The sequence below is a fragment of the Prionailurus bengalensis genome, chromosome A3, assembly GCF_016509475.1.
Source record: "Prionailurus bengalensis isolate Pbe53 chromosome A3, Fcat_Pben_1.1_paternal_pri, whole genome shotgun sequence".
Classification (NCBI taxonomy): Eukaryota; Metazoa; Chordata; class Mammalia; order Carnivora; family Felidae; genus Prionailurus; species Prionailurus bengalensis.
In genome coordinates this window covers 58,803,125-58,828,051 of record NC_057354.1, presented here as the reverse complement: position 1 = coordinate 58,828,051, position 24,927 = coordinate 58,803,125, and the positions used below count along the sequence as shown (strand labels likewise).

The 24,927-nt window shown below is 40.4% G+C and overlaps 1 protein-coding gene and 1 non-coding gene across 3 annotated transcripts; one reads left to right on the top strand and one right to left on the bottom strand.

Annotated features, from left to right (window-relative positions):
- The first annotated feature begins 2,653 nt into the window (after positions 1-2,653).
- Positions 2,654-20,827, top strand: CNOT11 (CCR4-NOT transcription complex subunit 11). Of its 2 annotated transcripts, XM_043603133.1 has the most exons (7): positions 2,659-3,259; positions 6,132-6,296; positions 14,613-14,765; positions 16,426-16,628; positions 17,886-18,088; positions 19,516-19,612; positions 19,693-20,827. In XM_043603133.1, the coding sequence occupies exons 1-7, from the start codon at positions 2,746-2,748 to the stop codon at positions 19,888-19,890; spliced, it is 1,533 nt and encodes a 510-aa protein (XP_043459068.1). In that variant the 5' UTR covers positions 2,659-2,745; the 3' UTR covers positions 19,891-20,827. The 2 variants fall into 2 exon arrangements, with proteins under 2 accessions (XP_043459069.1, XP_043459068.1); XM_043603134.1 differs by lacking the exon at positions 14,613-14,765 and having other exon boundaries at positions 2,654-3,259.
- A 2,694-nt stretch (positions 20,828-23,521) lies between these two features.
- Positions 23,522-23,636, bottom strand: LOC122467432. Its single transcript, XR_006292961.1, has one exon. It is a non-coding gene; the product is annotated as a small nucleolar RNA SNORD89 (small nucleolar RNA).
- Positions 23,637-24,927: the final 1,291 nt, after the last annotated feature.

Genomic DNA, 24,927 nt, shown 5'->3' with positions numbered 1-24,927 from the left:
AAAGCAACCATTTTCCTCTCTTCCACACACCTCCCCTCCTCCCTTCTTAGCCTTTTGTATCAGGAACTTGGTACCACCCTGAAAACTACTCTGGAGGTTGGCAGCACCTACACAATTCCTGTTGAAACTGGCCAGGCCCTGTATTTATTTCCCAATAACTCCCTTCCCCGCCCTTTCCTTCAGGGAGGGGGAATGGGTCAGGCTTGCAGTTTTTTCAAGGGCTGCCTGCTGCAGCCTCCTTTGCCAGGCAAAGCAATAAAGCTATTGTTCCTCTCTTAAAAAAAAATTGTTTTTTAATGTTAATTTTTGAGACAGAGAGAGACTGAATACAAGCGGGGGAGAAGAGAGAGAGGGAGACACAAAATAGAAAGCAGGCTCTTTCTGAGCTGTCAGCACAGAACCTGATGCGGGGCTGGAACCCATGAACCATGAGATCATGACCTGAGCCGAAGTTGGACGCTTAACCAACTGAGCGATCCAGGCGCCCCAAAGCTATTGTTCTTCTTTACCCCAAACTCTGTGTTCGCATTGTCTTCTGGCCCGGAAGCAGAGAGGTTGTTTTTGACAACATAATCAGTGAAGGTGAGGTCCTACTGGATTAGGGTCGACCCTAAATCCAATGACTGGTGTCCCCAGAAGAAAGCCATGTGACACACAGACGCACGGGGAAGAAGGCTATGTGTCTACAGAGGCAAAGATGGGGATGGGGCAGCTATAAGGCAAAGGATGCCAGAGACTGCCGGTAACCACCAGAAGCTCGGAGACAAGGATTCTTCCCTAGAGCCTTCAGAGGGAGCACAGCCCTGCCAACCCACACTTTTATTTTGAACTTTTAGCCTCCAGGACGTTGAGGAAACAAATTTTTATTGTGTTAAACCACCCAGTTTGTCATTATTTGTTGCCAGGAAACTAATTCAGGACCTGAGAACTGTTTTCAGGGAACATGTAGGAAACTCTGGATATCATCTTAATTTTGAAAATGATCCTGATGGGGTTTTGGGGTGATGGTGGGGTTCGGAGCTGATGGCCAAGAAAGAATTCTCTAAGACGTCTTTGGCGCAAAAAGGTGATCTTATTAAAGCACGGAGACAGGACCTGTGGGCAGAAAGAGCTTCACTGGGGTTGTGAAGAGTGACTGATTACATAGTATGAAGATGGGGGAGGTAAAGTCAAGAGGAAGTTTATAAAGGTATTTCTATATGCTAAAGAAGACTCACAGATTACTGGAGGCCTAGCTAATGTCAAGCTAAGGTTGTTTTTCCCTCTAGCAAAGCGTTGACTTTATGACAGTAGGGAGCTCCTGGACTTTAGGCTATTGGTAAGATCCTCCTTTTTTTGGTAATTGTATCAGTTTAACCATTTGTTTTCTGTACTTTCCTTTGTTCTTGGGCAGCCTGAAATACCTGAGGAATCTCACACGTTTCCCACCTGGTGGGGTGTGTGTGTGTGCTAGCTTGTGCTTTGCCCTCAGCTTGCTCTATAGCTCCCTCATCAGTCCTACGAAAAGAAAAGTATTTAGTTCTTTTGGTGGTGGTGATGGTGGTGGGTAGTATGTTCAAATATTTTGAAACATCTTTAAAGAAAAGTAAAACCTAGATATGTGTACTGATTGCTATTACAAAGAGAGCCCAAAATGCAAAATGGCTCAAACACAGTAAGGTTTATTTACCACAGTAAAAAAAAAAAAAAAAAAAAAAAAAGAAAGAAAATGAGAGTATTTTCTAGCTAATTTGAGTCAGTTTCCCAATGGTCCAGGTGTTAGCAAATAGTATTTGCTGCTGTTAGAAATGTTTTGGCAGGATCTTTCAAGTGGACAATCTAGCAGTAGATTGCAGCAGCCTTCATAATTTGCATACCTGGTGACCCGGCCATTTCTCTGCCTTCAGTTTTACTTGAGATGAAGGTGGTGCCTAACTAGATGATTCTTGAGTTGCTATCATTGTGTAGTGCACACCGGATTTCCCTAACCTGCCTGGCAGAAATCCCTTAGGATTTCGTTAAGTCTAGGGAGGGGGCTGGGCAAGTCTGGGGAATACCACTGATTTCAGCCCTGAGTTCACATTAGTCACCTGGGCAGAGAAAGCAAAAAGTCGCATAACAATTTTGTAAATGAGTATTAACTGGAAAAATTTTCTCAATATCCTGTTAAAATAACCATGTACAAAAACTCAAGTGCAGTAAGATTCCATTTGTGCAAAAAAAAATGTGAGACGAAATTAACTTTGGTTATGAGAAATGTCCTTGTTCAGTTACTTGCACTTAAACAGTTTAAAATCATGAACAATCGCGTATGTTATATTAAGAAAACCATTTTGAATCTAAGACGCATTTTTCCACACGATAACGTGGCCCACGGTCGTCGGAACCGTTGGGTGCCACGCACTGCCCCGGGAGCTCCTAGGAGGTCCGCTTGGGATCGCGGAAGTGCAGATCTCGCCCCCAGCGCCGGGTGGTCCCACCGCCGCTAGAGGCCAGAACCCCGCTGGCCCGCCCCTCCCGCAGGCCCCGCCCCCGCTTCCGGCCTCTCACCCTTCCCACCCAGCGTCTCCGGATCCTCTCCCTGGCCTCGCTCCAGCGGGCCTCGCTTTCGCTCGGCGCTGCCCCACCGCTCTGCCGCTGTCTGGCTTCTCCGACGTGTTTTGTTTGCGACGCTGTCGTGTAACAGCGCGCTTTACGGCCGTGGGGACGGGGCGAGCCGGCGCCAGGGCCGCTCCGGCCGGGAAGCAGGGCAGGCGGTCGAGGTTGATGCCCGGCGGCGGGGTGAGCGCGGCGTCTGGCCGACTTCTCACCGCCGCGGAGCAGAGGGGTGCCCGGGAAGCGGCGGGGTCGGCGTCCAGGAGCGGCCCGGGAGGCTCCGGCGGCGGCAGAGGCGGAGCAGGCGGCCCCGGGCCGGGCAGTGGAGGCCCGGGGGGGCCCGCGGGCAGGATGAGCCTGACCCCGAAGGAGCTCTCGAGCCTGCTGAGTATCATCTCGGAGGAGGCGGGAGGCGGCAGCACCTTCGAGGGCCTGTCCACTGCCTTCCACCACTACTTCAGCAAGGCCGACCACTTCCGCTTGGGCTCGGTGCTGGTCATGCTGCTACAGCAGCCGGACCTACTGCCCAGCGCGGCACAACGCCTCACCGCGCTCTACCTGCTCTGGGAGATGTATCGCACCGAGCCTCTCGCCGCCAACCCTTTCGCCGCCAGCTTCGCCCACCTGCTCAACCCCGCGCCGCCCGCTCGCGGCGGCCAGGAGCCCGATAGGCCGCCCCTCTCAGGTACGCCGGGGCAGCCCGTCCCTTCCGAAGCCAGATGTGCGCTGTGGTTAGACTGGGAACTTTCCACCTATCCTTGTGCGAGTTCATCCGCAAGTGACATTGTCTCCTTTTGAAATTGTCTGTCCTCCACCCCCCACCCCCCCCCCCCAAATATGGAGAATTGGTAGCTTAATTACAGATTCAGGGCACCGCAGATTATTCCTCTCAACTGTACAGGCCATGAAACCATGCAGCTGAGTGGGGCTTGAGAGTTTTAGCAACTCAGTCGCGCTTCATTCTTGTTAAGCCCGTTTGAGATGTGTGACGTTGTAACTAATGACACCCCGCTCCTGGTTTAAGTCTCAGTCAAGTAAATAGAACTCGTTCAGAACTCGAAGTTGTTGGGCGGAAATAGACCTTAAACGGCGTTTAAGGACTTTGCAGCCACCTTCGTTGGTTTGTTGCGTGTCCTGGGATAATGTGATGGGAGCAGAAGATAAAAGGTAGTCTCAAATTTACGGCCTAAGTTAGGAAACGCATGACTACTGGACGTTATGTAAAATGTATATTGGTGCAGCATTGGTGAGATCAGATCTGTGGGTTACATTCAAGGCTGCCTTTTCTTTTTAACTCAAAGAGATACCTTTTGAGACGTGACTTTGGGAGAAGACTCAGCCAGGAAAGCAGAAGGGCACAGAGGGGATGGTGATTAGTGATAAGGGTACTTGGCAGACTAAGACAGAGACCATTGTACTGGGGGAAGCAGGTAATTAGAGGTGGGAAACAGTTTGATCTTAAAGTACTCAACCTGTGAGAAAATGAGCAAAACACGGTGTGGGTAGAGGCCACTATACAGGGAGTTACAAGTGAAGGCAGTGGATTTTGAAGTAATACCATGAAGTTTTTCATGGCAAGGAGGGTTTCTACGTTGCAGGCCACTTGGTGTTCATGCGTGGCACCCCCTTTGGATCTAAAACATCCTCTAGTTGGTTTCCTGCAGTGCTCTTATGTAAGAGGGACAAACTTTGTGTTGGATAAGATGCCCTTTTAGGGTACTAGTTCTGAACTAGGCTTTCAGGGAGTTCCAGAATGCCCAGAAAGCAATGGAACATATTATGGGTTGTCAAAACCTACCATCCTAAGAGTCCCTTAGCAGGGAATGGGGACATTGTGGGGTTTATTCAGAGAGCCCTTTGAATTCTGAAGGCCAGGTTAGGCATAGGAAGGATCACTTACATCATTCTCAGATGTAGTGAGTGTAAACCTAGATGTAGACCATAGACTGCATTACTTTTATTAAAGCAGGGATGGTGCTTAAATGGACAATGGAAGCTATATCAACACCAAGACTTATATTGTATGTCTAGGGTGAACATCTAATAGATATATTTTTGTAAAGTTTTTCAGATTATTCAGATTCAGAGCTAGGTAAGTAAGATGACTTCTCTTCACTCAAGCTTGCAGTCTGGTTGGGGAGACATAAATGTAGTCATAACCAGTGTAGTAAGAGTTGTATTAGATGTCACATATAAAATGCTTGGTAGCAGAGAGGAACAACTACTTGTGTGGCTGGAGACGTCCTCAGAGGGAGTGATGTTTTTGCTGGATGGTGATTAGAGGTGGAGTAAGGGGTGTGTGGGGGGGTGGGGTGTGAGGGAAGGGTGTGGCCCTGTCAGGTACTCTTAGAGAGCTGGATATATTGGATGTTTTGAAATCAGGACTCCTAAAACCTGGAAGATTTTGTGCAACTGGAATGTAGGATATGTGGGTTGGAGGAGAGAGATGATATTTGGCAAGTGGGTCAGGATTAGATTATGAAGGGACTTAAAATGGTGCAGAAGTTTGGGTTTAATCCTGTGTAAACAGGTTAAGTTTTGTGAGCATATGTGTACATAAAAATATGAGTAGGTGGTAAGTGGGAGTGTGAACTGGGTGATGGGTGGGCAGGAGTCAAAACTGGGAGCTGGGGAAATTAGGAAGGCTGACCTGTAGTTCAGGCAGGAGAGGAGAGGAGGGGTCAGAGAGGAGGGAGCAGAGTCTGGGGACAGTGCCCCTGGGGAATGGATGAGGCTTGGTGAACCACTGGATATGGAACAAAAGGGGACAGCATTTGGCACGGTGGGAATTTTGTAGCTTCACTGTTTTTTGAAGCAGGTGTGAGAAGTGTATTTGCCCTGCTAATGATGTTTCCTTGTCTCTTCAACCTGTACAGTTGCAGCAGCAGAAGAAAAAACATTTTTTTTTTAACCTTATTTATTTTGAGGGGCACCTGGGTGGCTCATTTGGTTGTGTCTAACTTTGACTCCGGTCATGAGCTCACGGTTCGTTAGTTTGAGCCCTGAGTTGGGCTCTGTGCTGACAGCTGGGCACCTAGAGCCTGCTTGGGATTCTGTGTCTTCCTCGCTCTCTGTGTGTCCTTTCCCTGCTCACGTTCTGTCTCTTTCTCAAAAAATAAATAAACTTTAAAAACTTACTAGAGCACAAGCAGGGGACAGGCAGAGGGAGAGAGAGAATCCCAAGAGGGTTCTGCGCTGGGGCTCTATCCCACAAACCATGAGATCAAAACCTGACTGAGCCACCCAGGCGCTCCAAGAAGAGCATTTCTGAGCACTGTAGCTTTTTTGTTTTTGCTTGCACGTGTAAGCTTTAGCCTTTGCATGTTGGAAATACAGGTAAAAAAACCTCAAGTTTCATTGATATTGCCACAAATAGAATTTCAAATGACATATTTAATTACATATTCATAAATGTATATATTTGGTTCACTGAAACTTAATTTTGTTTTTAAAAATGAGTGAATGGAAATAGCAAGTAGCAAATGCTAATTTTACCAGAGTCAAGTTAATTTTAAAAAATAACCATTGGAGAAATTGTTATACATTTCTGTTTACAGGATTTTTACCTCCTATAACTCCACCAGAAAAGTTTTTTCTTTCCCAGCTGATGCTGGCACCCCCAAGGGAACTCTTCAAAAAAACACCTCGACAGATCGCATTGATGGATGTTGGAAATATGGGCCAGTCTGTGGACATTAGTGGGCTTCAGTTAGCCTTGGCTGGTAAGGAGGAATCAGTGGTTTGGGTATTCTTGTGTGGTAGCACAAGGCTGCCTTTTTTTTTTTTATGAGCTTCTCCAGTTAAAATGAAGGTCTTTGTAACTGTGCTAAAAGCTTAATAACTTCTGTGAAAAACAGCTTCAGTACTGGATCCTTGTTAATATGGCACAGAAGTTCACTCTGAGTTTTCACCTGAATTGATTGTTTCCAATTTAAGAAGAATGCTGGATAAAATTTAGTCTGTTTAAAAATTTTTTCCTGCTGTCAAAATGATCTACAGATTCAGTGCAATTTCTCTTAAAATCCCAACGATGTGTTTTGCAGATAGAGAAAAACCCACCATAAAATTCATATGAAATCCCATGGGACCCTGAATAGTCCAAACAATTTGTCTTGGCACCCTTGTTGAGAATCATTTGACGGTATATGGAAGGGTTTATTTCTGGGCTCTCTATTCTATAATTGCTTTGCCTGTCTGGATTCTACTATACTTCTGATTACACTTGCTTTGTAGGAAGTTTTGAAATCAGGACATATGAAACCTCTGCTGTGTCCTTCCTTCTGTTTCAAGATTGTTTTGGCACCTTCTGTGTTACATGTGTAAACGAATGAATGGGTTCTCTTGAAGCAAAACCATGTTGTAATAGAAAATAGGGGGACTTTCTTGATCTGGATGGTCAGAGCATCTCTGAGTAGGGAAGGTAAGAAGAGGTGCCTTTTGTTTAACTGCTCTCAGCAAAAATATGGATGAATGGGTCTTAACCACTTGAGAGTGATTCATTAGGGAAATTCTAACATATAGGCAAATTTTTGAACCCTTGATCTTGTGATTGAGTGAGCTGCAGTATTAATTTTGACAGTTTCCCATCCTTCTTAGATTTAATGCATCTGTGACATTTGGTTTCTTACATAAGGTAACATTGTTCAATAAACTCCTTTTTCCTTGGAGCATTCTGAACCTCTGAACCTCACTTTTTAACTCCTGGGTATCAACAATATAACAGTGGTTATTTTCTGAAATCAAGAGAAATCTTTTTAAGGCTTTTAAGATTGAACGTACACAGAAGTACCTATTGGTCAGTAGTGCTGGATACAATCTATTCACAGAAATAAAATACAATTTTGAAAAGATAATATGAAAGCTGGGTACAGAGGTGATAGGCAATTTCAGTCACCTTACCTTCAGAAGGGATAGATATTCTGAGGGTTCTAGTTTTGTATTTAATAGAGTGAGAATCTGATTTCCCTTGCAACTTAGGATGACTTGAGTTAGTTTGTGAGAAAGTTTTAAAGTATATCAAGCCCAGAAAATAACACTTTAGTCTTGAGAAAATTGGGCACAGTGGCTAAGCTTGCTGCTTGCTGTCCCCTACCCAGATTGAAGATGTCCTAATCCATTCATTTTTACAAGTACCAAAAAACAAAAACAAAGTGATGCACCTGTCTTCTCTGGAGCTGGCTACACAGATGAACTTTGCAGAGACCCTCAATTCATAGGTCTTGTGGTAGGATTCATGGACCAGAGGTGTGTTTATGGAGGATGCCTTTGCATTTTTTTTTTAAACTTTAAACTTTTAAACTTTTAAACTTTTAAACTTTTTTAAACTTTAAATAAACAAGCAGACAGAAGTAACTATAAGGGGCATTTTTACCCTGTTAACAATGTCAGTATTCATTTTAGAGGTTTTATTAAAAATTCCTGACAACGTGCACTTACTAGTTTACCACACAGTGTTCCAGTTTAAACATTTTCCTTGCATTTTGGTCAAGAGTATGTTAATTTTTTGTGCTTTAGTAATCTGAGTTGAGAAAATGGCATCTCAGGATAATTTTAATTAGCATTTTCCTTAAATGAATGAGTTGAACATGTGGTTACAGATCTCAAGCATCTTTCATGTCTGGCCATTTTTCCATTGGATCGATGGTCTTTTATTAACACTGGTAGCTCTTTAAGGAATTAGGAATTTAGCTCTGTGTTTTCAAAATTACAAAATCTGAAATACGTAATTTCATAAAACCAGCATGTACATTTTAAGGAATTATAAAGTGACCTTGGAGCAACCATTATCTAAGTTCAGAAATGGAATCGTTTCAGGATCTTGTGGCTCCCTATGTGTTTCTCCTACTCGCTGCTCCCTTTCTTCCCCATCACTAACCTGACTTTTTGTGATAATCATTCATGATTTACTTTATAGCCCTCCAAACTGTGCATGCCTGTAGGTTAACTTTGGATGTTCTTAAACTTGATGTGCATGTGGAATCATACAGTGTTCTTTTGGGTGTAGGTTGTAAGATGAATCCATGTTGATGACATAATGGTAGTGGTTTCTTTATCCATTTTACTATTGATGGACGTAATGTTGCCATGAACATTCTGGTACATTCTCCTAGTGTACATATGAAAGTGTTTCTTCTAGCAGGAAAGATAAGCACATGTAAAACTTTACTAGCTAATGGCAGATTATTTTCCAGATTTTGCTGTGCCATGTTTCATTCCCATTACCAGTGTGCAAGTTACGTGACATTATCTACATCTGATAATTTCAGATGTTAATTTTTGCTAATCTGGAGGGGATCTTGTGTTTTGACTGATTTCCCCACCCCCTGTCCCCAATGGAATTGAACATATTTTCAGATGTTTATTGACCATCCAAGCCTTTTGAAATAAAATGCTTGTTGAAGTCAGCCCATTATTTCTTTTTTAAAACACTGATTTGACTTTTTTTTAAGACATTAAAGTATAGTTGACCTACAATATTACATTAGTTTCAGGTGTACAACATTGCGATTTAACAGTTCTGCACATTTATTCAGTGGTCATCATGTTAGGGGTAGTTACCATCTGTTACCATACAAAGTTATTGCATTATTGACAGTATAACCTATGCTGTACTTTTCATTCCATGATTTATTTAAAACTGGAAGTTAGTACCTCTTTATCCCCTTCACCTATTTTGCCCATCCTCCTCCTTCCCTCCCCTCTGGCAACCACCAGTTTTCTATCTTTAGGAGTCTGTTTCTGTTTTTTTTTTTTTAATTTGTTTCATATTTTTAGATTACACACAGAAGCAAAATCATATGGTATTTGTCTTTGTGTGTCTGACTTATTTCATTCAGCAGAATAACTTCTAGGTCCATCCATGTCACAAATGGCAGGATTTCATTCTTTTTTAATATTCCTTTTCACAATTCTCCATTGTGTATATATATACCACATCTTTATCCATTCATCTTTTGATGGACACTTAAGTTGCTTCCATATCCTGCTATTAAAAAAAACGCTGCAATTAACATAAGCGTGCCTATGTCTTTTTGAAATAGTGTTTCTGTTTTCTCTGGGTAAATATCCAGAAGTGGAATTACTGAGTCCTATGGTACTTCTGTTTTTAGTTTTTGAGGAACCTCCATACTGTATTCCAGACATGCTGCACCAGTTTACATTCTCACAGTGCACAAGGATTTCCTTTTCTCCACATCCTCACCAACATTTGCTATTTGTCTTTTTGATACTAGCTATTCTGACTGGTGCGAGGTCATACTGTGGTTTTGATTTGCATTTCTCTGATGATCAGTGATGTTGAACATCTTTTCATGTGTCTGTTGGTCACCTGTGTATCTTCTTTGGAAAAATGTTCTGGTACTCTGCCCATTTTAAAGTCTGATTATCTGTTTTTTGTTTTTTTTTTTTTTTCCCCTTGGTGTTGTAGTACTTTATTTATTTTGGATATCAACCCTTTATCAGATACATCATTTGCAGATAGCTTCTCCCATTTATTAGGTTGCTTTTTTATTTATGGTTTCCTTTGCTGTATAAAAGCTCTTATTTTGATGTAGCCTCAGTTTGTTTTGTTTTGTTTTTTTTCCCCTTGCCTGGAGAGACCTATCTATAAATAAGTTGCTAAGGCCAATGTCCAAGAGTTTATTGCCTATATTTTATTTTAGAAGTTTTATGGTTTCAAGTTTTATATTTAGGTCTCTTATCCATTTTGAGTTTATTTTTGTGTATGGTGTAAGAAAGTGGTCTAGTTTCATTCTTTGCATTAGCTGTCCAGTTTTCTCAGCACTATTTATTGAAGAAACTGTCTTTTACCCCAATCATATTCTTGCCTCCTTTCTTGTAGATTAATTGGCCATATAAGCATGGGCTTATTTCTGGGCATTCTGTTCATTGATCTGTGTGTCTGTTTTTGTCCCAGTACTATACTATTTTGATTACTGTAGCTTGCAGTTAGTTTGAAATCCAAGCACATGATACTTCCAGCCTTGTTCTTCTTTCAAAAGATTGCGTTGGCTATTTGGGGGTCTTTTGTAGTTCCATACGAATTTTAGGATTATTTGTTCTAGTTCTGTGAAAAATGCTATTGCCATTTTAATAGGGATTGCATTGAATCTGTAGATTGGGTAGTATGGACGTTTTAATAATATTTGTTCTTCACAGCCATGAGCCTGGCATGTCTTTCCATTTCTTTGTGTCATCTTCACTTTCTTTCATTAGTGCTTTATAGTTTTCAGAGTGCAGGTCTTTACCTCTTTGGTTAGATTTATTCCTAGTTATCTTACTGTTTTTGGTGCAGTTGTAAATGGGATCGTTTTCTTGATTTCTCTTTCTACTACTTTGTTACTAATGTATAGAAATGAAGGGGCACCTGAGTGCCTCGGTTGGGCGTCCGACTTCCGCTCAGGTCATGATCTCACGGTGCGTGAGTTTGACATCTGTGTCGGGCTCTGTGCTGACAGCTTGGAGCCTGGCGCCTGCTTCGGATTCTGTGTCTCCTTCTCTCTCTGCTCTTCCCCGCCTTGTGCTCTGTCTCTCAGAAATGAATAAATGTTAACAAAAAAAATTAGAATGCAACAGATTTTCTGCACGTTGATTTTGTATCCTGTGATTTTAGTGAGTTTATCAGTTGCAGCAGTTTTTTGGTGGGTCTTTTCAGTTTTTCTATAGGTTAGTATCATGTTATCTGCAAATAGTGAAAGTTTTACTTGTTTCTTACCAGACTATTTTTTTGTCTGACTGCTGTGGATAGGACTTCCAGTACTGTGTTGAATAAAAGTGGTGAGAGTTGAAATGCCTGTCTTGTTCCTGACCTTAGGAGGAAGCTTTCATCTTTTCACCAGTGAGTGTGGTGTTAGCTGTGGGTTTGTCATATATGGCCTTTATTATGCTGAGATTTGTTCCCTGTATACCCATTTTAGTTAAGAGTTTTTAATCATGAATGGATGTTGAATATTGTCAAATGTTTTTTCTGCATCTATTGAGATAACCATATCAGTTTTATCCTTCATTTTGTTAATGTGTATCACACTGGTTGATTTGTGAATATTCAACCGTCCTTGCAACCCAGGAATAAATTCCACTTGATCATTTATTTTTGTTGTAATCTTTATTATTTCCTTCTTTCTGCTTTTAGGTTTTGCTCTTCTTTTTCTGGCTCCTAAAGGTGTAAAGTTCGGTTGTTTGAGATTTTTCTTCTTGAGGTGGACCTGTACTACTATAAACTTCCCTTTTGGGGCTGCTTTTGCTGCATCCCAAAAGTTTTGAACTTGTGTTTTCATTTTCATTTGTTTCCATGTGCTTCTTTATTTCCTGGTTGGCCCATTCATTGTTTAATAGCATGTTATTTAACCTCCATGTATTTGTGGTCTTTCCAGTTTTTTTCTTGTGGTTGATTTCTAGTTTTGTAGCATTGTGTTCAGAAAAGATGCATGGTATGACTTGATCCTTCTGAATCTGTTGAGACTTGTTTTATGGGCTAATATATGATCTGTTCTGGAGAACGTTCCATGTGCACTTGAATGTGTATTCTGCTCTTTTAGGATGGAATGTTCCAGATATATCCATTAAATCCCTCTGTTCCAGTGTGTCATTCAAAGCCACTATTTCCTTACTGATTTTTTGTTTAGAGGATCTGTCCACTGATGTGAGTAGGGTGTTAAAGTTCCCTACTATTATGTATTACTGTCAATTTCTTCATGTTTGTTAGTATTTGCTTTATATATTTGGGTGCTCCTATGTTGGGTGCATAAATATGCACAATTGTTGTATCTTCTTGTTCGGTTGTCCCTTTTATGATTATATAATGCCCTACTCTGTCTCTTGGTACAGTCTTTGTTTTAGTCTAGTTTGTCCTGGGGCACCAGGGTGGCTTAGTCAGTTAAGCCTCCGACTTCAGCTCAGGTCACAATCTCGTGGTCCTTGAGTTTGGGCCCAAGCCCTGCGATGGGCTCTGTGCTTGACAGCTCAGGGCCTTGGAGCCTGCTTCAGATTGTGTGTCTCCCTCTCTCTTTGCCCCCCACCACACTTGTGCTCTGTCTCTCAAAAATAAACAAACATTAAAAAAAATTTGTGAAAGTCTACTTCGTCCTGTGTAAGTATTCCTCCCCGCCCCCCCCCCCATCCATTTGCATGGAATATTTTTTTTTCTATACCTTCACTTTCAGTCTGTGTCTTTGGATCTGATGTTTGACATCGGACATGTCTCTTGTAGGAAGTATATAAATGTGTATTGTTTTTTAATCCATTCAGTCACTGTCTTTTGACTTAAAAGTAAATGTGCATTTAGTTCACTTTAAGTATTCATTGATATGTATGTTTTGCCATTTTGTTAGTTTTCTGGTTGTTTTTATAGTTCTCTGTTCTTCTCTTGCTCTCTTCCCTTGTGATTTGATCCCTTTGTTTAGTATTATGTTTGGATTCCTGTTTTTTATGTATCTGTTACAGGTTTTTGGTTGGTAGTTACTATGAGTTTTATATAGAATATTCTTTGTATATACCAGTCTAAAGTAAACTGATGGTTGGTTAAGTTTGAACATTCTGAAGGCACTATATTTTTACTCTGTCACCTCACCCCTGGCTCTGTATTTTACGGATGTATTGTATGTATATGTATGTATACATACATGTATATATTCTCATATTTTACATCTTTTTATTTTGTGCCCCTTATCTAATTATTATAGATATAATTGATTTACTACTTCCGTCTTTTAACCTTCATACTAGCTTTGTAGGTGATCTACTACCTTTAGTATGCATTTGCTTTTACCAGTGCATTTTTTTTTCTTTTCATAATTTTATTCTAATTATGGCTTTTTCTGTTTCACTTATAGAAGTCCCTTTAACAGTTGTTGTAAGGCTAGTTTAGTGGTGATGAACTTTAACTTTTGTCTGTCTGGGAAACTATCTGTCATTCAATTTTGAGTTCTAGCGTTGCTGGGGTTAAGTACTCTTGATTGTAGGGTTTTTACCAGCACTTTGAATATCATGCCACTCCCTTCTGGCCTGCAGTTCCTGCTGAAAGAACATCTGATAGCCTTTTTAGGTTTTCCTTGTAACTATGTGCTTTTCTCTTGCTGCTTTTAAGATTCTCTTTTATCTTTTAATTTTTGACATTTTAATTATGTGTCTTGATATGCACCTTCTTGGGCTCATCTTGTGTAGGGTTCTCCGAGCATCTTAGACTTGGCTGGCTCTTTCCTTCCCCACGTTAGGGAGGTTTTCAACAATGACTTCTTCAAATAAGTTTTCTGCCCCTTTTTCTCTTCTTCTGGGACCCGTTATAATACCTGATGTTGTCATAGAAATCCTTTAACCTATCCTCATTAATTTTTTTTTTCTTTTTGCTGCTGTGCTTGGTGTGTTCCATTACCCTGTCTTGCAGATCGCTGATCCTTTCTTTTGCATCTGCTATTTATTCTCTAGTTTTCATTTCAGTTATTGTATTCTTCAGCTCAGTTCTGAGCTTATTCACTTTTCTCCCTGGTCCAGTGTGAGCATCTCTATGACCATTACCTGAACTCTTCATCAGGTGGATTGCTTAGGTTTCCTTTAGTTCTTTTCTGAGGTTCAGAACATATTCTTCTGTCTCATTTTGTCTGACTCTGTGTTTCTATATATTAGGTATGTCACTTACATCTCTTGGACTTGACAGTAGTGGCCTTATATAGAAAATGTCCTGTGGAGCCCATTAGTTTAATACCCCCTGATCACCAGTCCGGCACTATGGATATCCCTTGTATGGGCTGTATGTACCCTTCTGTTGTGACTGGTCTGCAGCAGATGGGGATGCTCTGGCGGGTGTGGCTGCCCCCCCCCCCCCGCCAGCACAACTGGCTGAGAGTGTGGTTGCAGCTGCTGCTGGCTTATTGGTGGGTTTTGTAGCTCCTGGCTGATTTGTATTGGTGGGGGAGGGGGGATGTATCTATATTCTGAATCTAGCCCTTTGTTCATATGTTGCAGACAGCTTTTCCCAGTTAGTTTTTTCACTTTCCTTGTGTTGCCCTCAATTTAAAAATGTCTCTTATTTTACCCTTTTTCAGAACGCCAGTCTGAATTGCCAACCCAAAGTAAGGCTAGCTTCCCTAGTATTCTCAGTGACCCAGACCCAGATTCTTCTAATTCTGGATTTGACAGCTCAGTTGCCTCTCAAATCACAGAAGCTTTAGTCAGTGGACCAAAGCCACCTATTGAAAGTAGGTATATTACTTTTTTGTACTTGGTTTTGTTTTACCAGCATCCTGAGACTTTTGGTTTTCTAAAACATGGTGTTACCTTTGTTGCTGCTTAAACTTGAATTCAGTGAGACACTTCCCATACATAGTGTCTTGTAGAACATAGTAGTGATGGTCTGTGTTCTTTAATAAAATTACATTTCAAGTTTTTTTATCAGCATTCCTGAAGATACCAATTCTGATTTTACTGAAATGAGTCTTCTGTAATTTATTAACTTTTGTATTCAGGCTTCTATGTGGTTTTAGTGATGAAGGCATGCTTTATCCTTAGGGATAAGAAAATGTTCTCCAAATTATAGTGTCACCATGAGTTTAAAACTTACATGACTTTAATGCCATTATTAGATCTTTGACATAAATGGGTTTAGTATTTGAAGTCTAAGCTGAGCACAAGTGTGCCTGACAGCCCCATGGCACATACTGGTTTTCATTTAATATTTGCTTACTGTGTGTTGCGTAAGCCACCAGAAAAGTATGTGAAAAGCAAATCAGATACGGAGTCTGGCTAAACGTACGTACTTCATGGGAATGTTTTCATTATCATATAAGTAGTGCTTCTCCTGAGGTGTTAAAAGTTTTTTCTTTTTATAAGTGGTCTGAAAAGAGATTGAGATGCTAGTCCTACTAGATGTAAAATGCTGGATGTAAGTGAAGAGAGAGTAGAAGATAAACTGGTGATTCTTAGCCAGAAAACCTTTTCAACAAACCATTCTCAAATTTGGCAGGGGCTAGGACCCATGGTCAGAATAAGCCATCTGAGGCCCTGTGTGGAAACCAGAGTGAGTTATGAAATTTGTTCAGCAAAAATCCCAGCCAGCATTTATTTTCTTGGGCTTATCATTTAGGGTTCAGTCTTATTTCATACAACAATTGAGGCAGAGTCACTGCATTTTCCTATTGTTGTTTTACTGTTCTATGAAAATGAATATGGGATTTGTGAATTCAGGGGTTTATGAAAGTCTCTGGATTCATTTGGGAATGTCAAGCCACCTGTACTTTTTTGTTCCCTGCCATTTTATCTACACATAATTTGCCACCTCAACATTAGAAGATGCAAAGAAAAAACCACAAATAGTAGTGCTGAATAAAATAATAGTAATTATTCACTACTACTGAATAAAATAATAGTAATTAATGGGGCACCTGGGTGGCTCAGTCGGTTAAGTGTCTGACTGTTGATCTCAGCTCAGGACTCGATCTCAGGGTTGTGAGTTCAAGCCCCACGATGGGCTCTGCACTGGGTGTGAAGCCTACTTAAAAAAAAAAATACCGGTCACTAAGAATAGGAAGAGTGAGATCAAGTAGCATTTCATTTTTCCCATCAGAACTCTCACCAGTATGTGAAGTTGTATCCTTTTGCTTCTCAGTGGTGATCATGCTTGAATTAAAAATCATCAGATCATGGTAATGCCTTCATCTCTCCTGAAAAGTAGATTTGGGCTCTGGAATAATAATGTTATATCAGTGTTTCATTTTGTTGGCATTCTGAATAAAACCCTGACTTTCTATATCATCTCTGCTTTGGATTTTGAAGTCTGCAAGTTTTATCATGTTATCTTTATACAGATGTGCATAGATGGTAGCTTCCTGATCGAAGCAAACATTCCTACTCTCGTTACAGGCCATTTCCGGCCAGAGTTTATTCGTCCACCACCTCCACTCCACATTTGTGAGGATGAGCTGGCTTGGCTGAATCCAACAGAGCCTGACCATGCGATTCAATGGGACAAATCAATGTGTGTCAAGAATAGCACTGGTGTGGAGATCAAGCGAATAATGGCCAAAGCCTTCAAAAGCCCCTTATCTTCTCCTCAACAAACACAGGTATGTATTCATTTGTAGGTGTTTTATTTTAATCCTTCACATGATAAATAACCAATAAAATGATCCTGCCGATAGGAGCCAGCAATAAGAATGTTTTGGATCCAAGAAATCTTGGATCTCTGGAGCTTTGTTCTGCCCCTCCCACTCTGGTCATTTTACTCTGGTGGAAAAAGACTGATGACTCAACATGTATCAACACTTATTTGGGGCCATTTTGACTATGGGAGAGGAGGGGTAGGATGGATCTCACATTTTTGGCATTTTGCATATGTTGTTACATTTGCTGGACAGTAACTACTGAGAGTAAGTGAGATTAACATCTTAAGGAGGAAGAAAATGAGAGCTAGGGAAGGTAAGCTAGCCACTGTCACACAGCTGGTTAGTGGTGGACTTGAGATTTAGAATAGCCCCTGCTATTCTTTGTGTAAGACTCCCCTGGGCGGGGAAAGGCAAGGATACCTGGTGGGTGGTTTCTGTTTGGTGAATTTTACCCAGCTTTGCAAACTTAAACAGTGGAACTTGTGAGGACATACTGACACTTCCAATCCAGTTTACCACTGAAAATGTTACTTTCAGAGTCAAATAACAGCTGTTCGTAGTTCACTTTATTTGCTAGGCCATCCTAAAACACAGTCCACTGTGGTATATGCAGGCAGGTAGGGGAATGAACATAGAGAATTTGTAAGAAAAACCACTTATTTGGCAGAACTGCTTTTGAAGGTATTTATTTAGATTGCATCACGTGAGTAGGGCCTGAACTGTACGGTCCTGCCGTGAGGCACCACAACAGGGCAGCGATCTCCTCCCGTCATGCTTCTCTCCTTGAGTGTCTGCTCTCTGCCTGGGCTGCACTCTTTCCCCTGTTCTCAGTTCTTTGTGGTCTGTGCTTTTCTGGAGAACTGGTTGGCAACTAAGATAATTTTTGGTTATAACAGAGGATAGGAAAAGCCTACAAAGCTGTTAAGGAGGATACTGTTACAGTCCACACAGCATTCTATCCAACCAGACCATACTGAGGCTGATTTAATGCCCTGGAAAGGGATCACTAGCATTTTTTAGTCTTGAAGGTGTCTGCATTTTAATATCTTCACAGCTTAAATGTAAATTTAAAAATTAATACAAGATTATGATGGGTTTGAGGGAAGAAATTTACCAAGTTGGTTCAATGTAGATTATTTTATAGTTTGGTTTTGTAGGCAGGAAAGAGAATATTTGACTTAAGAACCTCTCTCTTTTTAAAAATTTGGTTGTATTTAGCTCCTGGGTGAATTGGAAAAAGACCCCAAACTCGTTTATCATATTGGCCTCACTCCAGCCAAACTTCCAGACTTAGTGGAAAACAACCCTCTAGTTGCTATAGAAATGCTGCTGAAGTTAATGCAGTCAAGCCAGATCACGGAGTATTTTTCGGTTCTGGTCAACATGGACATGTCTTTGCATTCAATGGAAGTTGTAAATCGGTAAGTTTTTATACTTGATCAGGTGTGGGTGGGTGGCGGGGGCGGTGTGAATCTAGATCCTGATTAAATGGCCAGAAGGCAAAAACTAGCAACAAATTTTTAGTTGTTTTTTTTTTTTAACCTTCTTGAAATTGTACTGAAGGCTGCCCTTTTAAGCTTATCAGCCAGTAAGAACTAAGTAATCACAAGTATGTGTACAGGAGTGTTCTTTCTGGGGTGGGAGAGAGAGGAGGCAGGCATGAGGCTTTCAACTTTATTTTCTGTCATTGGCAAAACTGGTCAGCTGTTTGTTGAAAATACACTACTGTGTGTCTGCATTCTCCTGTTCAGGCTTTTCCCTCCAGTGCAGACTCACTTCCTTCTGGGGCTGCTTCTGCTCCCATCCTTGGACTGACTGCCCTCTCAGTGCCAGCTTTTTCCCCTTCACTATGTTCTTGTAGCACTGTTTTCACCAGCTATTTGGTATTTAGTCCAAGAATAACCACATCTTTTTATCAGTAGTATTCTTTCTAGAGAATAATTTCAAGGATGAGGTCTGTTCCTTGTGCCACCCCCCCCCCCCCCCCCCCCCCCCCCCCCCCCCCCCCCCCCCCCGCCACCCCCCTCCCCCCCAACCTCAAGTGACCACAGCACTTTTCTCAGAGCACTGGTTCCTTGGTGCTTTATGGGGAAAGGTTCTGTAGTCAAAGAAGTTTAGAATTCCTTTTGGAAATTCATACTGTATAGCTAGCATAGCATACCTTTATTTGAACATGGAATTCCCATCTTTTGTTTTCCTTAAAATATTCCACAGAATCTTTCGGAAAATACCAGCTTTTCCTCTTGGAGACACTAATGTGCCACCAATGCCTTCTGTCACATTCCATCCGGATCTCTACCACCATGTTCCTGAATGTGGCACACTAATCCCAGATCCCAGCTTTTTCTCACATCACTTGCTAGGTTACAAGAAATACTTCGAGGTTTCAGTTTTAGGCCACTTGACCTTTAAGGCTTTTCCTGTTTTTTCATTTACACTGCTTTTTGCAAACCCCTCATTTTAGCCCTTAATTATACTTATTAAAAATTATACCTTCTTGGACCTACCACCTTGCACAGCACTTACATGTAATTGAGGTTTAGTTAACGTTACTTACTAGAGCTTGAAGACCATTAACTACAAATTAGGATTCAACCAAGAACACAGAAATGTGGTGTTCAAAATTATGAGTAATTTTCATGTGTAATGTAATGCTAAGTATAGACTTAAAAAATGAAGTGCCATTGACTAACAAAGTGGGTGACTCAGGCTTATTTGCATAAGTATGTTTAAAAGTAGGTAACTGATCATCTGTCAGAAATTTTGACTAAATGACCAAAGAGGAATTTTATATTTTATGGGTAACAGTGTTTTGTAACAGCCCTAACTTTTTAACTTTCTGAAACAGACTCACTACAGCTGTTGATCTACCTCCTGAATTTATTCACCTTTACATATCAAATTGCATCTCTACTTGTGAACAAATTAAGGATAAATATATGCAGGTAAGTAGCAGAGATTTTTGTAAATTTTATAAATACCTGCCAAGAAAACGGGTACACTAAATTTGCTTTCTCTTTTTCAGAATCGTTTGGTGCGTCTTGTGTGTGTCTTTCTCCAGTCCTTGATCCGTAACAAAATAATTAACGTGCAGGACTTGTTTATAGAAGTGCAGGCATTCTGTATTGAATTCAGCAGGATACGAGAAGCCGCTGGCCTTTTCCGATTGTTGAAGACCTTGGACACTGGAGAAACACCTTCCGAGACCAAAATGTCAAAGTAATACCTCATCAGAACCACCACATTCATTATTCAGCTGTATTGTGACTTAATTTTTAAACTGTTAGAACCCTGAGTGGATTGCTTGGCCTAATGCATATAAACACTACTTTATCTACTTAAAGCAAAATTTTCCCTTCCTGGATGACTTTTTCCTTGAAATGGATTTTTGGTAAGAACTTAGAAAAATGTGTCTATTTTGGTGTCTTTGCTGATGATTAGGATTAGCAGTTATCCAAAAAAAGTTCCTGCAAAAAAGTAGATGCAGTCTTTAGCACTGTAGAACCAAGGTGCCTGTTTTTGTTTAAAACACAACTTACAGGCTACTGATAAATCAAGAATCCCAGTTTTCTTAAGGTTCTGATATTTTAGTATTTAATGAGAGTAAATGAAGACATTCTTAAGAATTTGTCATACTGCCTTTGAGGTGAAATCAGTTAAGTGTTTTTGAATCAAGGGGCAAACAGAAGTTTGGTCCTTGAACTCATTTATGCGTATAGCCCTTACCGCCTCCTGAAGCACAGTTTGAACCAAGGAAATGCTTCTAGCTTTATCCTTTCTTGTCATGGGGACTTAATAGACAACAGAATACATGCATTCCTTGGACCTCTTAGAAACATGGAAACTCTTAGAAACCTTTTTTGAGACTATAATAGCTGGTGTAGTGTTCTGTTTTTTTCCTCTTGAGCTGTTCATTAGTTCTTCAGTTCTTAGTCTAAGATAGTTATTTTCTTGTTTAAAGGAAAAATATTAGTCCATGTTTTGGGAGATAACATCACCACTGAGGAACTGTCATGTACAGTCTGTACCCTGCTGCCTGTGCTAGGGCAGATGACCTGTTTGAGACGTAGGAGGACAAGGTGGCTGGCGTCATGTGGGCTGTTATCCCTCATTTAACTTTGGACAACAGTGCCTTACATTAAAGTTTTTTATGAACTGTATTATGTGTTTTTTTTACTTGAAGAAAGCATGAAAAATTCCTCATTTACTGAGGTACTTCCAAAGCCTGCTCTTTATAGGGAAGTAATCTATTCAACAGGAATTCACCTTCCAATTTAACCCTCAGCGAAAGTTAAAGGAAACCGAGCCTACTGGTTTAAAGAGGGAGTTTCAACCTTATAATACCAGCAAAAAAACAGTACTCCTAGATTTATAAGAAATTTTATGTCTTATGTAATCTTATGAAAGTAAGGTATTTATAAATGTATTTGCTTAAAGGAATTAAGAACCCAAGCCAGTGTACTAGACGAATGCCTTTAAGACATCCAAAATGATAGTAACAGCCTTGATTTCCATACCTATAAGCGGGCATCACTGTTTTACGTTATTAGGTTTGGGAATTACTTCCAAAAGTACTTCCAAATACTTCCAAAAGTATTATTGAGATACTTCTGGGAATGGCAAAGTTTGGACGACTGTTGGAAGGGCTCCAGGACCTACTGATTCTCTGGTAACGTTGAACGACACTGGCCAACAGCACTATTAACTCATGCCTGAACAAAGCTTACCTAACATGTACTTTCTCTATAAGGCACATCAGCTTTCATGTGCTGAGAACAGGAGACAACACTATGCTTGGGGGCCATTTTAAACTGTAAAATCACCAAGGTACAAAATTTTGGAAAAGAATACATAGTGGAAAATACACTGGAAAATTTTGGAAAATACATAGTGGAGAAGGATACACTGTTGACACTTTGAGAGCTGAAACAAGAAGGCAGAGTGTCCTCTTACTAAACCTCAATTGGAAAAAGTGTGTCACATGCCTCAAAATTTTCACTGCACTGTACGTGTCCACAAAGGACTTGCAAAAAGCACTGCCCATCCTGATGTGAGGGTTACAGATAAATTCAGTTGGTGAATTTACAAATTCTGGACTCTGCAAATAGACTATTGCTAAAAATTCCAAGATCACACTATTGGTGTTTACTTGAAAGAGGGAAGATTTCCAAATCTAAATAGTTAACAAAAAAACAGTAGTTATATTTAGGGAACATTTTATCCCCCTCCCCTCCCCCAAAAGTGAGTCAGGTTCACATTTAACACCAGCCAGGCTCTGTGCTGACAGCTCAGAGCCTGGAGCCTGCTTCTGACTCTACCTCTCTCTCTGCTTCTCCCCTGTTCACTCTCTCTCTCTCTCTCAAAAATGAATAAATATTAAAAAAATTTAAACACCAGCAAGAGGTTCTTCATTAAACATGTTTAAAAGTAGAAGAAAGTTTACCTGAAATCAACTATAGTCCTGGGATTCAATAACTGTAATCAACTTTTAAGTGTAGTTCAATTGACTGCCATGTTAAAAATAACATATCTTGAATTCTCTGGGTTTTCTAGTTCCGGTTTCTAGTTGTAGTATCTTCAAATCACCTGTAAAAAGACAGCACTAAGTTACACCATAGGGTAGAAAGAAAAAATGCTTCAAAATTAATCAGATCCCAAAATACAACTACTTTAATTCTTTTAGCAGTGTTTATACATTTAAACAACTTTAAAGAAACAGTTAATCACTCACCTTTCTTACAGAGTACACACTTTCCCACAATTTTAAGTGGTGTGTACCACTACTTTATCTTGTAATGATTCTCATGGAAAGCGATGGCTCACGAGCTTATTTTAAATAATATTTTGAAGGGCAGCACTTTAGCATTTTAAGGATATCTGGAAAACTAACGCATATTTTTATGTATTCTTTAAAATTCTTGCACACTCTAGGTACTAAGACCATTTTGTTGGTTTCACTTTATATCTGGTCTGTCGTTTTTATGCAATCACTACTGTTCTGATCAGGAAATCCATCCCTAAAATGCTTCCAAAAACACAGTCCTGGGATCCAATACCTATGCAGCCAAGCCCCACAAAAGTGCTGGTGTTCTCAGGTTTCTCATTAGCCCATAATATACAAGCTTACACCTCTTCAAAAAAAATGGACTGAATTAATGTGATCCATATACCTTTTTCAATTTACAACTTCTACTTTGCTGTTAGAATAAAGGCAAATCTAGCTAAATGGCTGATTACACTGTAGAAATTTCACTTTTATAAGAATTACGTTAGTATCTTTTAAAATGAAATGTTTTTAAAACTTCAAAAGCGAAATTAACTGGGAAAGGCGTAGGTGGCTTTTCTAATTGGTTGTTGCGTCACAGAAGCACAGCGTATGTTATATATGACTCACTTTGGTTCAGGCCAGCATCCTGTGCTTTGTAAATCACAAATTGGGTTACGCTGAGCTCAAAGAGACTGCTTTTGACCAAACATGTAATTACCTCAGGTTCTCGTTAATAACATACACATACTGATTTAAGCTCAGCCTTCACTGAGCAAATAAACTTTAATGTGCTCAAAAGAAGAAACTTGCCAATTAAGCTATCCTCTTGGGGAATTTGGTTACACTGGGTATTTCATCCCAGTGGGAACACACCTGTTCTTGAAGGCCTATTTCTGTTTCTGATTCTAGCAGTCCCTGATGCAGCAAGTAGACTGCAAAGTATGTAGACAGGTATTTACTACTCAGTTTAAGATCCAATGCCTTCAATTCACTGATTATTTTTTCTTCTAAAAATATCAGCTCTCTTTGGGAAGAGCAGACCCCTCTGAGAAAGCCTGCCCAAGTGCAAAGCTTCAATCCTGAGGTTACTGAGGTCAGACCAGTGATTCGCTTCTGGAGATTTTGTCATCGTGTGCCCCACAGAGAGCAAACTGCTGATGGGCACACTGCAATTCGGCCTTTTATTGTCATCACTCCTCAGTGACTGCAGGAGACAAGCTCTCAGGAGAGGCTTTTTATATTCAAGATCCCCCAGACTTCAGCGTGTGAGGAAGTTTACCTGTCCAAGGTGCCCTGTTTTTGCACATCTCCTCCTGCCCTTTGTGGTGTTCTAGCGGGAAACCCAGAAGTAGCACCTGGGCAGGCGGCTGACAACAGTGCTTCACGTTCATGGTCAAACTGCTTCTTTCACATGCTGCCTGGGACTTTCAAAGTTAAAAAAAAAAAAAACTTTCTACAGTAATTGTGAACAAATGGCTTTTATGACAATTGTTAGTGGGAACATGATTACTGCCATAAATATGACTAACCTTAAACCAAATCTCTCTGGTTTACCCTTTCTTCATTACATGCCCATATTCCGAGTAGCATTTTATCAATTTCATGTCTCAGCAAACATTCTAATATTTGACCCTTTTCTATCATATTTATATCTAAAAAAAAGCCTATCAAAGGAAGCTTTCAAAGTGTTGCAGTTCTCTATTTTTTCTTGGTAATTCCTTTCTCTGCTATTAAAGACATGTTTCCAGGGGTGCCTGAGTGGCTCCGTCAGTTAAGCGACTTTGGCTCAGGTCAGAATCTCACTGCTCTGTGGGTTTGAGCTGCTGATAGCTCAGAACCTTGAACCTGCTTCGGATTCTGTGTCTCCCTCTTCTGCCCCTCCCCCATTCATGCTCTGCCTCTCTCAAAAATAAACAAAAAAATTATTTTTAAAGACATGTTTCTGCAGATGAGACCAGACCACTATAGTTCTTCCCATCTCTTGAATTTGCAGTTTAGTGTTCAAACATTTGAATTATGGAAAGCTGTATCTGATAGCTGCTAATGAAGAAATCATACTTCTGTAATTATCAAACAATTTAGCTTGATCTGTCATGATATTCTTTTTAAAAGTCTGCTTCATTGGATACTGGAAAGAATTATTAATTAAAGTATGTCTCCCAAGTATGTATCTTAAAATACAAACAGCAAAAAACCTACTTGGTACAGAATCAAGGACATACTTTCCTATTTGCAATGAACCACAAAGATAATGGCTATTAAGGAAACCTACTTTGAGGCTGTCAATGAGAGCTCAAAGTCAGTCAACTTTTCTACTTCAGTAGCTCCTCAAGTTGAATCTGGCCACAGAATTTACACCAGCAAAACTGTTTACTCACCAAATGTTTCACTATGAGTGGCTAAAATCCAAGGGCAACAAATAGTTTGAAGGAAAAAAAAGAAAACAGAGCCATACAAAACTTAGATGCAGCTGTTAAGAATGAATTCCTTACA

Excerpts from the sequence above, each read along its gene's own strand:
- CNOT11 (XM_043603133.1), top strand. The coding sequence starts at position 2,746 with ATGCCCGGCGGCGGGGTGAGCGCGGCGTCTGGCCGACTTCTCACCGCC. Across the intron at positions 16,629-17,885 it reads CTTCTCCTCAACAAACACAG|CTCCTGGGTGAATTGGAAAA; the intron begins GTATGTATTCAT and ends GGTTGTATTTAG. Across the intron at positions 19,613-19,692 it reads TTAAGGATAAATATATGCAG|AATCGTTTGGTGCGTCTTGT; the intron begins GTAAGTAGCAGA and ends TCTCTTTTTCAG.